Source organism: Microcebus murinus, chromosome 10, assembly GCF_040939455.1.
Source record: "Microcebus murinus isolate Inina chromosome 10, M.murinus_Inina_mat1.0, whole genome shotgun sequence".
In the NCBI taxonomy this organism is placed as follows: Eukaryota; Metazoa; Chordata; class Mammalia; order Primates; family Cheirogaleidae; genus Microcebus; species Microcebus murinus.
Genome location: NC_134113.1, coordinates 86983247 through 86997079, shown reverse-complemented (window position 1 = coordinate 86997079; position 13833 = coordinate 86983247). Strand labels below are relative to the sequence as shown.

Sequence of the window (13833 nt, the reverse complement as noted above, 5' to 3'; positions counted from 1 at the left end):
CCTAATTCTCAGAATAACCACAGATGCAGCCACAAGATATTTTTAGATCTGTATTAATGGATGTTCTATTTGACAAATGGTTTGAATATCTGAAATTGGATTCAAACCAAGCATTTTAAATCAACAGTCTGAATTAGAATTAAAGTGAAACCAAATAATTTTGCTCCAGCTTAGCTGAGTATCAGTGAGACTGCATACTAAGCAGTTGATGAGCCACTAATCTTGAATGAATGATACCTGAGTATTATACCATACTTCTGTTGTGAGGGTCAGTTTTAGAAATTATGTAGTAATTAAAAATAATATACAAAGTCACACCTAGGAGTGCAACTTTAAAAGAATGTGTTTTAAAAGTTTAGTCTTCACCAGAATCAGTATATGTAAACCGACCCTTTATATTTTCTTACACATGCTGCTGTTTAGCTATCAAATGATGTCATAGACGTTTCTTAAAATAGACTTAAACATTAGAAGAATGATATCCAAGAATAAGACTTGAGGTAACTAATGAGGCATTTAAGAGCCTCATTTAACTGAATGCAAAATGTAATCATCTAATAGCAGACTAATTGACACAACTAAGTTGAAAGAAATATATCTGATTACAATAAGTTCGTGTGTGAATAAAAACTGATTCTGTCAACATTATAGCACTTAAGCCTTCACATTTAAATTTCACAGAATGGAATAATACTTAGTTGTAATTAAGGTGCTTGTCATATTAATTGATCCTGGAAGGTAATTACTGATATCTGTTCACAGTTTATATTACTAACTCTTGCCACTTTTTCATCTTTACATCTGTTATCTATTAATGCTCACAGGCGTAGGAGTATATTTGCTTTCTTAACCCTGCTACCCTCATGTCTTTGGACTGATTATCTTTTGGCATTTTATATTAATCCTTGGTAAGTGATTATTTTTTACTGTTTATTTAACACAAAGTCTTTAAAAGTAAGCTTTCAAGAAATAAACTAAAAGGAAAATTTCTTTTTAATTAGTTTATATGTTTGGCAGCATCTAAAATTGTTAATCATGTATTGAAGCGAATTGAAGCAGTTAATGGTACTAAGATGTTAACTATAATGTTTTCTCAATTAAATTTTCTTCTTATGATGTTCTAGGCAACGTTTTCTTCCATTTATTATAAGTCATTTGTTTCTTCATTAAGTCAATTCATTGGCCTCTCATCTTTTAAATGACTCTTTCCATTTTCTTTGCCATCTCCATCCACTAGAGAGCGCTATATTTCCAAGAAGGTATAAATGCATCACCGTTGAGAACCCAGTCTATACAGTACTCTGTATTTGATAATAATACACAGTTTTTATAATAATGTTAACTCAATGAATATTGAACAGCTGACTATGTACAAGCATCTTTGTATAATTATCTTATTGAATTCTCCCCCACAATCCTGCAAAGAGTATTATTAGTCTCATTTTAGACTTGAAATACAGTCTTGAGATTATCTTAATATCTATACTACTATATAGGAAATCCAGGTTCCAAACTCAGGTCTCTCTGAAATCTATTATTTCCTCTATAAAAAGCGGTCTTCTATGGTTTCTTGTTTTCTCAAATTCTAAATCATTTCAATAGTCAAATCTTGAAAAGTATCTTTTTTGGTTTTTTTAAGTATATAGTAATAATAATAACAACCTTGAATTCTAAGACTAAAGAATGGAGAACTTTATTTTCCTGAGTTGTGAGAAACGAGGTAGCAGTTTCCCACGGAACTGACCAAAATTCATTGTCATTAAGTATTAATACATCGTATTTAGGTACTAATTATTTACAGACAGATCCAGAAATGTGGACAACTTGAGAAGGACTCAGAAGAAAGCAATAAAAATATCTCATGGACTGGAAAAAATGGCCCATTGGAGGGAAAAAAATGATGAAAAGCAATCTGGAGAGTTATGTATTCAAAAAGACAGTTGATCAAAAATATTCTTCAGCTCCTCTGAGGACAGAAGAAATACAACTGGCAGAATTTAGGATTTCAAGTTGCAGTGGAAGAAATATAAAACAGGACTTCCTCATAATAGAGATTAATACCAGAATTTATATTTAAAAAAAAAAAAGAGTAGAGGAAATTTTTTTTAAAACAAAGTACGCAAAGATGTATAAGAAATCGGCCAGGCGGTAGCTCATGGTGTAATCCCAGCACCTGGGAGGCAGAGGTAGGAGGATCTCCTGAGCTCAGGAGTTCAAGACCAGCCTGAGCAAGAGTGAGACTCCTGTCTCTACCAAAAATAGAAAAAATTAGCCAGGCCTGGTGGCGCACACCTGTAGTTCCAGCTACTCAGGAGGCTGAGGCAGGAGAATCCCTTAAGCAAGCAGGAGTTTGGGGTTGCAGTGAGCTGTGATGATTCCACTGCATTCCAGCAGGGGCGACAGAGCAAGATCCTGTCTCCAAAAAAGAAAGAAAGAAAGTCAGAGAGGAATGTACTGGCTAATAAGGACCCATGCACTATTACTCTATCTAAGTTTGTTATTATTGCAGTTTTCAGTATAGGGCTTCATCACAGTCAACTCTGTATTTATAGTATTTAACATCCCATAGTTTCCAGGTATGAGTAGCACACATGAATTCCATTTTGACCTTCAAAATATACTTCTAATTTTAACTCAACATCTACCAATCTTCCTCAAGTATCTTACGCATCACTAAAATACTTGTAGCAAATGCCCTTAAAGTACCCTCCTCAGATTTCAATTAAAATGAAAGAAAGATACATATAATAATGTGATATTTCTTTCCTGCTTAATTCTCTCAGACTGTCTCATTTTCCATAGTTCAGTTTTAAGTTTCTATCAGGTAGGCCTGTGCTTGTTTGCATGTCTTTCGTAACAGGTCCCACCGATCAATGTGTCTTCAAATTTCGGCAACCCCTTCAACTCCCACTTATAATAGTGACCAAATAGCACCAGGCCCAAGTTGGGGGAGGGGGGGGAACCTTCAGTGGTTTTTAGAAGAATCATCATCATGAGACTGTAAATGGTTCTCTACAGGTGAGAAAAGAAGGCAAAGCAGAGATCCCCACACTTTCTGCCACTTTTAGTAAATGTCACACATCTCAACCAGTGAAAACATACTGGACATAAACTGTGTTCTCAGCCCTGGGCTTGTGCAATGCCAGACATAGAAGAAGTCAAATTCATGGCCCTGCTCGGTCAAGGACGGCTCATACCCACACGCCTGCTCACATTTCCTACTGTTCACCTCACCTAATAACTCATGGATATTTTCTCCTGCTTTCATTTGCTAAATAAGTCATTTTTAATCCTCCTTCAGATGTGTCTTCATATTTCACCTACCCTGTTATCAACAGCCACAAGTAACAGCCCTTCTTGGCCCCCAACACACACGCATTTCCTAACGCACTGCCCAACTTCTCTCTAAACTGTTGATTTCTTGGAAAGATATGCTCCTATTCATTTTCTAAAACCCTCCTGATGCTGCCAGTGGTTTGTATGGAAATCCAGAGGCTCTTTCTCCCTCCCATAGTGTTCCTCGAATCTTTTCCCGGAGTGGTAGCAGAATGAGTGTGGAGCACCAGTGTCCAGTTAGGTTAGTGTCAGGATTGTGTTCTGCAAGGATTTCTGACTTTAATGGTCTCAGAATACGTTTCCTATTGAAAGAAATCATCTTATTTGAAATAGCTTTATCTAGACTCAGTGTTATTGTTATTTATTTATTTTTTTGCTACCATAACCATCCTCATGTTGTTCTCAGGTATTCATCTGCCTGTTCTAAATCCTAAATAGTTGGCATTTTAAGCATGAAGCAACATGTGCGTAAAATGCTCAGCTTTACTCATGGTTATTGCATGTTCTATGTGAAGAATGGTATAACCCTACAGACCTTTTTTAAGATTTGGGGATGTTTCTGTTTAGCTCGTCAAAGAGAAAGCAGCACTTATGGAGAGCTATTAGAGTTGTTTTGTTTTGTTTTGTTTTAATTGTTATAAATCCCATGCCTTTGCCACTGCCTCATACTCTTCTTTGGAATGAATCCAGTGTGGCTGGCTTTCCAAGACTGTCACAGCCATGAAGAACTTACGAAAAATGCATCCTAACTTCTTGAAGTCATTAGGATTTTGAACCTTACCTAATATAATAGAAAAAGAAAAAAAGACTTTAAAAAAGTACATCATCCCATATGCATATATACTGTATATCTGATGGGTATTATTTATGGGTTATTTGGAAAATCTTTTGCAATGAAAAGGTGATACCCTAACGTCACCCAAAATGTTCACGGTAACATGCAAACATGCCAGCTCTTTCCGTAATGTGCTGAAGTGAAAATTGCTAGCAAAGGCTTCACTTAAATAAACTTTCCCCTTTCCTTAGAATTAGCACAGCAATTAAAAATGTAGGAAAATTCTATCCATGTTGCTGTGAGTCTGATAATTCACTCCTGTCCTGTTCCATGTTCTCAGGATTCAGGAACTCTTCTTCGGAGTCAACAGAATCTCAACAGAACAGTGAACGTTGCACACAAATCACAAAGACACACACTTAGAGCAGTCAGAGTGTGACAATACTTTGTGCAAAACACATGCTAGAATCTTACATTATGTTGAAAGTTCATTCAATAATGAATGAGACGGAAAGAGGAAAAGAATGTATCTCTCCAGCACGAATCAGCTTTCTACACAGCTGTTGAGTAGTAGCAGCTTAATATTTCAGCACTGAATTTATTCAGTGTCACCCTCTCACATACGTTTGTTTCTTCCTCGTTTCCTTTAAAGCCTGTTTGGACAGGAAAGCATTTTCTGTGTTGGCAGCCTCCTGGCTTAGCCAGCGCTGTGAGCTGTCTCTGCTGACATTCTCCTGTCCTGGAGCTCTGAAGTACTTGGCTCTCACTACACAGAGTAAACGTGGGATCCCCAAAGCCGACTAAGTTCCCCTCACAGGAGCTGAAGAGAAAATGATTGATAGATATTTCTTTAGGTTCCCAGAGGCCTATATGAAACAGCCATGTCCACCATGACAGTATGTTTCTGAGGGAATGAGGAAGAGGCCAAATAAAAACTGGAATGTTTATTCCCTCTAAATCCCAAGCACAGGAGACAAAGAGGATGAGGGAGAAGCAAAATAAGACAAGAACTGTTGAAAGGATTGTCTTTCCTTAGAATCAGGAAGAAATAAAAACTACCTGAGAACCACCAACACCACTTGCCTTTGTGGACGTTTTCCCCTGTGTACTGACCTGCATTACTGTCCCATCCACAAGTCTCATTTCCCAGCCGGATCTCACAAACCCAAGTCTAGTACCAAATTCTTAAATGAATCAGTAACTGAAATTGTGAGGTAACATGGCAAAGATGTTTTGTTCCAATTCAATTAAATAAGCATTTACTGCCCACCCGAGATGTGTTTCATTAACTGGGCTCAGCCCTGGGGGTTAGTGACAGTCGAGCACTGTCACTTCCAGCCAGGGGTGGATATTTCTCACACAGCATGAGAAATACTCCCTTTGCGAAGTGTTCAGAAAATGTAGTGCTTCATTGTGCTAACGCTTTGAAGGAGTGGAGGCGTACAAGTGTATATTCACCGTTTTAAATATAAATGAATATAAATAAATATTTTGGTACATGAAAATTCTAAGATCACAACTGGTTATTTACCATACAGACTGTTTATTTTCTGAAAACGTGGGTGCTTCCATCAGAAATAGGCAAAGACCTTGGAAAATTACTTATATAAAAATGGTTAGTATCATGTCACTCACGTGCTCAATCATGTTTCAATAGTCATTGTTTATATGAGACAGTATGAATACAATAACAGTGTGCTTCCACAGATACTATCTCAGCAGTAGCTACCTTAGGTGAGTTATCTTACTTGTTGGATGAAAACCATTACCCTAAAGACCCGGTAAAGAAATATGATCAACCAAAGCATCATTAGCATTTCCTGTGCTTGAGCTTACAAACTAGAAATAAATTAAGAACAAGCATGTAATAGGTCCAATTCTTCAGATAGCTTAAAAACTAATTCAAAATTGAACAAGAACAATGCCATAGTAGAATTACGTATGATACATGTCCACATTGATGGCACAAATTTACATTCCCAAAGAAAATATTAGAAAAGTCTATTTTCTCCTTTAATTAAGAAACTGACATTCTACCCTCTCATCGTTGTCCCTTTTATTTCTCAATTCTTCCTTCCTGCCTGTAGAACCTGGAGTTTTCAGGTGGTAAATGCTTCTATATATACAAACTGCCTTAACAAGTTAATCACCAGTAGCTAGAAATTCTATTTCTAGAACTCAGTTTTTAGCAAGCGTGAAATATAAAGTGCAAATATGTTCCTGCAATCTAATAGAGTTTTAAAAAAATGAGTCTGAAATTATTATCATTATCTTCTCATTTATGGAAAAGTAATTAAACAAACCTGAGGTGTGTTTAATGAAAATTAAATAAAATTGAGGTGCCTGATGCAATTATTTAAAGTTCTTCTAGTTTAATTATTATGTTAATCAATTTTTTGCCCAGATAAATTTGTGGTTTTTCTTTTTTTTTAATTCTCAGGAGCAAAAATGGTTTAAAGAAGAGGAAACTGACGAAGTAAGTTTTTCTTACTATTTCGTTTTAAAAGATGTTTGTCAAAATGATCTTAACTTTCCAAATCAAAAAAGACTGCTTCTCTTCAAATAGAAGGGATGCTTAAGAAAGGAGCAAATTATATTATGACAGCTAAGCACATGCATGTTGGTGTGTTTACACATATATCACAGAAACCGTTTCAGGAATAAGGATAATTCTTCCCATATGAAATCTAAGAAAGAATGAGCAGTCAGGAATTCTAAAAGTCTTACAGGAGAAAGTATGGTATTCTAAATACGGTAGATGAAAATCTAATATTTAGCCACATAAAAGGGTTTCAAAAACCCTTTTAGTATTTCAAAATTCTGTGTTTATTGCAAAGACAGGCTTTTACTCTATTTGATCTTATAATAAATACTTTGCTAATGCTGTCTTGGGAAACCTTTATAATAAATATAAAAGATAGTTATTGTGGCTAGCCTATGGCTTTATTTATCTACTAAACTGTTAAATCAGAAGAATTATGATTCTATTGAGCAAAAATTAACTATCAGTCGATTTTAAAAGGCTATTAGATTATCACCTCCAGACCTTTTCACGGTTAAAACTCTACATACGAAGAGTGGAACATTCCTTTAAATGGAGTTTGTTCTTGATACTTGCCCAGGATAGAACATTGGTAAATTAGTCCAAGGAGGCAACCAGGGTGTCCAGCCAGCTCTATGATATTCATACTAATGGAAAAAAAATCATGAGTAAACCATGATAAAATCAAAAAAAAAGTCAATGTAAAAAAAAATATTTCCAGTTAGCTTTGAACAGCATATAATTTTAAGGCACATGTGAATACAGAATAATCTTTCTAAAGTCAATTTCAAACAAGTATGCATTCAGCTTGCATATGCCAACTGATGTAGGGGAGGCAAGATGAGACTAAATAGCGACCAGGTCCTGTCACCTGGAAGAGATGATTTGACAGAAACAGGAACATTTTGTTACCCAAAATTATTGTTGGGTTGGTAAGTGAGCTAGAGAGGCGTAGACCAGAGCACCGAGAGGGTAGGGTGTTGGAACAGAAAGGAGAGACTCGATCAGTGGTTGCTCCTTCCAAGACCCAGGCAAAGATGAGAAGGAGAAGTAAGACCAGGACAAAAGATTTGGTAGAGTTTAGTAATGGTAGAACCAACACATAAGCCAAAAAACTTCACATCAAACCAGCTTCCTCCTTCCCTCTTCTCGTTGAATACTGTTTCCTTCTCTAGAAGCCATTATTTGAGAGACTTTCCCCTCACTTTTCTCTTTGCCTTCTCTTCACCATTCCACATGTCCCACCACCAAGTCCCTAACTCGCCGCTCCTAGCGCCACTGTCTTCCTCATGCTGTCACTCCTGTCCTCCACTTCTCCTTCCCCCTCTCCCTGTAGGTCTCGTCCTGCTGGTCTCTCTCCCTCCCAGCTGTGTTGCTCTCCTCCCTGTCATCCTCCTTCTTTCCATTCTCCTCCTTCTCATTCTTCTATTTCCTTCTCGGCCCTTCCTTTATCTCTCTTTTCCCTCTGCTTCTTGCTTTTGCTTTTTCTAACCCGTAAATATTTTCCCGAATTTGCCTCCCATTTTCCTGTAACAAGATGAAAACTAGAGTTGTTAAGTCCAACACTAAGGTCCATGCACTGCTCGAAGACTGCAGCCAGAGCATGCAGTGGTTTTGGTTTATTTGTTTGTTTTTTGAGACAGGGTCTTGCTTTGTCACTAGGGCTAGAAAGCAATGGCAACATCATAGCTCACCACAACCTCAAACTCTTGAGCTCCAGCAATCATCTTGACTCAGCCTCCTCAGTAGCTGGGACTACAGACTTGCACTACCACGCCTGGCTGATTTTTCTGTTTTTTTGTAGAGATGGGGTCTCACTCTTGCTCAAGCTGGTCTTGAACTTCTGGACTCAAGCAATCCTCTTGCCTTTACCCCTCAAAGTGCTAGGATTACAAGTGTGAGCCATCCACACTCAGCCTGAGAGTGCAGTTCTAATGGGGTTCACTCAGGGACAGGAGCCCCACCTTTAGTCATTGTTTTGAAAAGGGTAATGAGTTTAAAGTGGGAAAAGCTTTGAACTGGGACTCATTCTCCCTGGGTTCTAGTTACAGTTCTACCACGTAGTAGCTGTGTGATGTTGGATCACTCCCTTCACTCTCCACCTTGGCCCTCTCACCTGGAACATGGGGCTAGAGTTGCTTATGTGTATCTCAGGGGTCAACCAAGCGTGATCCCATATGTGAATATGCAGGAACTGTAGTGTGTTTTATGAAGGAGTCATTATTGCTATTATTATCAAGTAAAATCATTAGAGTTTAAATGTATTATCTGGGAGGTATGATGCCCATTAAAATCTACTAAAATCTTAACATGCATGAACCTATCAGATTAGCTAACCAACAAGTTTAAGTGAATATCTATTAAATACTATGTATTTGCTAATAGGACATAAGACCACACGCGGAATGATAATATAAGCTGAATAACTGCCACAAGACTAAGGGAAGGGTCATATCTACGGCCCCTGCCCAGGTGGAAAGGCGTGGGTTAGATGACAGGTCCGGCCCCCTGCAGGCGCAGAGCGCAGCCGTAGGGAGCAAGGGGTGTAGGTAGGTTGTAGAAGAGATAAGCAGAAAATTACAGGAAATAAAACTTCATTCTTATTCACCATCCCCTCCCCTCCAAAATAGGTGAGAACTTCTGCTACAGATGCAAAAACATAAGCTCGCATGTGTTCCTTGATTGTATCTCAGAGCCTTTTCGATGCTTTTCTAGATGTTCTGGCCTCTAAATATGGCTCTCTCCAGTGAGACCCTGGGAGCTTTCTGGACAAACACGTCTTCCCTCCTACCCCGCTCTGGGGAGACTGTAGCCCACAGCACAATTCCTTAGACTTGTAAAGCGGTTTGAACTCACAGGGTTCTTAATATACTGTATGTCAATCTTGCGAGGTAGGGATAGCTACAGTGTTTTATAGATGAGAACGTGGAATCTCTGAAGAGTCAGGTAATTCTTGAGGATCACGCAGTCAATAAAACCACAGCTCAAACAGGTCTTTGGGATCTAATCCTCTGTTCTTTTCCATATCCCGGAGTTTTCTGGAAGCAACACGTGTGTGCATGTGTATAGGAGCATTCATATGTATCATATGAAACTGCTAGAGTGAGAGCCAACTGAAATTCCAGAGATATCTCCCATCTCAAGGAAGTTTGATATCTGTGTAGGGGCTGGTAACTTGAACCAAAAAATAAATAAAAAATAAATAAATAAAAGTGAGTGCTAACCTTTGAGAAGTAAAAGAAAATTGCAAAGTCCAGTGCTAAGCAATATGCAATGCCTATCAACAGGATTGTTAAAACTTACATTTCTTTGTGTTTGGCAAAGCCCGGTTCAACTGGACGACTTTGATGCCTACATTAAGGATATGGCCAAAGACTCTGACTATAAATTTTCTCTTCAGTTTGAGGTGAGTTGGAGAAAGCATTTCCTACCTTCCGTAATGGGTAGGGCATGGGAATTTGGGGGTTGCATTGGGGTTGTTTCCCTGCTCACTGGCAGTGCTGGGACATGGGTGTGTGACAGGTTGTGTGGCTGGCCTCAGGGTGGGCATCTGCTGGTTCAAAGCTAGGGGCATCAGGCCTCGGTGAGTAGCCAGGGCTCGGATGGACCAACACAGGGGAGGAGAGAGCAGATGCAGGTAGTGTGGTGAGCATGGATGCAGGAGAAGCCATCACTGAAAACCAGAGAAATCGAGAGTACAGTGGGGAAAAGGCAGGCTGAGGCGTGAGGCCTGAGACAGAATTTCACTTTCGGGGGATTTTTAGTGTATTTTTCATGCTTCTTAGGCCACAGTGCGGGTGGATGACAGACAAAACTGACCCCATGTTTCCCGGACACAAAACAGCCTGGCAGGGAGTTCTTCGAGCTTTAGGACTCCTGGCATTCTGCTTAATATTTCTTCACGCAGTTTTATTTTATTTCCTTGGAAAAAATTGGGGAAAGAAAGTTACACATGATTTGTGCAGAAAAAGAAAAAAAAACTGCCAGGACCCAGTTTTTTCTGAATCACACACTTTTCTAAGACCACACATCGGAGTAGTTGGAAATGAGGAAGTCCAGGATCTCAGCAGTGTGGAGAAAATATCTGTTCCTTACATTTTCTTCCCACATATTTTACAGCTCATAGTACAGATGGCCTCACCTTCCCTCAAGGTTTCTACATCATGGCCCCAGTGGTCAGTGATTCAGGGAAAAGGGAAAGACAAAGTGATTTCTCTAAATTCTGTAGGTTTTTTTTAAAAAGCCTTTTAAGTGCTCTTTCCTGTTAAGGCAGCTGCTTTGTTTTCATTCTCCTTATTCATTTGTTCTTTCCTATCATCAGCCAAGGACAGCTTTAGTCTGCAAAAAGTAGCAGTAGTCCTGGTGCAGATATACTCACAGGAAATTGGAGGGTGGGAACAATCTTATACATGATCAAATACAAAGACCTTTAACTACCACCTGTGTCCCGAGAAATTCCACCTACAGGCTGCTCGGTTATCCGGCGTGTGTAGGTGCACAGGAAATGAGAGATGCTACCCCAAATACTGTATCTCAAAAACCAACAGTGTGATGGAGATCGATGATGAGGATGACATTTCAGAAAATTATATCAAGGCAAATGAAAGGAGGAGATTATTTTATAATGAAACATAAGCCAAAGCGCTGAAAAAAAAAATAGATGATTCTGAAAATGGTGGTAAAACTTATGATGTAGCTATACTTTTCCACCTTATTAAAGCCACATTGTCTCTTAATTCTGTCAACATGTTATGCCCTTGGTGGCACAGCTAGAATAATTATCTCTGCTGGGAACTCACGGTTTATGCCATCAAACCCGAGTGTAGCTATTCCTGTGTTTTTGAATAGCATCATTATAAAAAAAAAAATTGCCTAAGTCACTTTCTAGTAAAAGAAAAGATTATTTCAGTTGGGAGTGAAACAAACATAACTCAAACTAGTTTAGACCAAAGGACAAGGGAACTTATTCAAAGGATCGTAAGGTGTCTGGTATAATGAAAGGAAGGGCTGAGTCGCTAGACCACCAGGACAGGAGGGGAGCAGCCTGGCCTCAGGAATGGCTGGAACCCAGGGCCAGAGGCCTGGAGGGTCCCTGTTTTTATTTCTTGTTTCTGCTTCTCTCTCTGTCTTCGCCTCACTTTCTTTCACTGCAAACCAACCTCTTTTTCATAGTGGAGAATGCGGCCAGCAGCAACCCTTGTGTATCACATCCTTTTGTTTCCACGGTTTCCAAAGGGAACTGTTGACTCTCTTTCTCGTTTGTAGTTTGAATATTAACGGGGAAGGATTTTGATTGACTAGCCCGGGTCATGGTGCCCATTCAAACCAACCGCAGCCAGCCAGGGCAGAATCACCCAAGCTCTTACTTATGTAACCAGGCTGCTAGATAAGCTACCCTGAGAAGTACAGCATTATTCCCCAACAAAGAGAGGGTGCTGGGAGAACCGAACAGTAAGTGATTAGAATACTAGCCTTAGATGCCAAAAAATATAAAAAACAGAGTTGTAAATTTTACATGCTAAATGTTCCATTTATAACATGTTAAGAGATTTTATACATTCATTGTATAAATTAATACATTTAGACTGATTTCGTATGATTTATAAGGGACTTAGGGATGTGCTGAACTAGGAATCTAAAAATCTGGGTTCTCACTTGTTTTGCCACAGTTAAAATTGAAAAAAAAATCATATTTTCTCATGACCTCAGTTTCTTCATCTATAAAATGGGCAGGTTGAACTAGATCAATGGTTCTCAACTGGACAAGTACCAGTCAGTCTCCTATAGGGAGTCTGGGAATGTGTGGGTTGTTGTAATGGCTTGGGAGGAAGGTACTAATTGTATTTAATGGGAGAGGGACAGAGATGTTTAATGTCCTTCAATGAGTGGGACGGTCCTGCTCAACAAAGAGTTGTCCCAGGCCATTAATGTTCCAGGGAGAAATGTTGGATGAATGTGGGATGAGGATACAACCAAGATTCATAACCTGTGTGTATTAGTCAGGGTTCTCCAGAGAAAGCAATAGGATATGTACGTAGAATCAATAGGATGTATAGAGAGAGATTTATTTCAAGGCTTATGCAATTGTGGGGGCTGCCAAGTCTGAAATCTGCAGGGCGGGCCAGCAGGCCAAAACCCCAGGAAAGAGCTGAGGTTGCAGTCCTGAGACTGGTGGCAGGGGGACCTGTCTTTTCTCTCCAGGCCCTCACCTGATTGGATGAGGACCACTCACATCATGTAGGGCAATTTGCTTTCCTCACACTCTGCCAATTTACATGTTAATTGCTTCTTAAAAAAAAAAAAATACCTCCACAGCAGCATGTAGACTGATGTTTGACCAAGCAGCTGGGCTACAGCGCCTAGTTGATACATAAAATGACCCATGCCACCGTGACTTAAAGTAGCATTTAATATTTATATTTATTATGAGGCCTTTTCCCCCCTACATCTTTATTCTTAGAACACTATTGGTCATCTATGTAATTTATTTTGTGCCAAGTCCTGACATCGTGTACGTGTTTCAGTGAGAAAATAAATACAACTTACTCCCTAGGAGTCTGTTTTAAGTCACAGGCTTAGACTGTGTGTTTTGGACTAACATTTGCTCAAGCAGTGTCCCCGCTGGTCTGACTCACTTCCTTCTTCTCTGGGCAGCCTCCAGGTATTGCCTATGCGAGCCCCGCCCTGCCCCCACATCCTCAGGTTCAATGTCAGCGTTTCCTCATTGACTTTCAAAGAAGCATTATGCTCTCATGCCTAATTTCAGCATGCATGTCAGACCTTTCACATGGAAGCCCTAAAATTTTCTTAAACTATGTTAATAGTTCATTGAAGCTTAAGAACAAAAAAAATGTTCCCAGCTTTAATGGAAACCCAAGAGTGTACTAAAATGGCTGAATCAGCTGGGTCTGGCTAAATCCACTTATTTGTTCTGTTTATATTAATGCTTATTGCTTGTATACATTTTGACACTGACATTAAAAGATCACACTCACACTGAGAAATTACATTTGCAAGCATTATGCAAATTCAAACTAATGTCTAGATTTACATATATTACGAATACAGCTATAAGTCATACATGAAGCTATATGAGTTGCTAATTCATGTTTCCTGAATAAATGTTTTTACTCTGCATTTGATTTTGAATCTGCTAGAAAGATTGATTATGCTTCTGATG

General features: G+C 39.0%; 1 protein-coding gene across 3 annotated transcripts in view; it reads left to right on the top strand.

Moving 5' to 3' along the window:
• PTPRO (protein tyrosine phosphatase receptor type O) overlaps nt 1–13833 on the top strand; it is a 238974-nt gene that overhangs the window by 203394 nt on the left and 21747 nt on the right. For 2 of the 3 annotated variants that reach the window (XM_020287617.2, XM_076007634.1), the window contains 3 exons: nt 825–908; nt 6552–6587; nt 9978–10059. In XM_020287617.2, the coding sequence (XP_020143206.2) occupies nt 825–908; nt 6552–6587; nt 9978–10059 (202 nt within the window). The remainder of the gene's footprint in view (nt 1–824; nt 909–6551; nt 6588–9977; nt 10060–13833) is intronic. The other variant, XM_076007633.1, reaches the window with a different exon arrangement.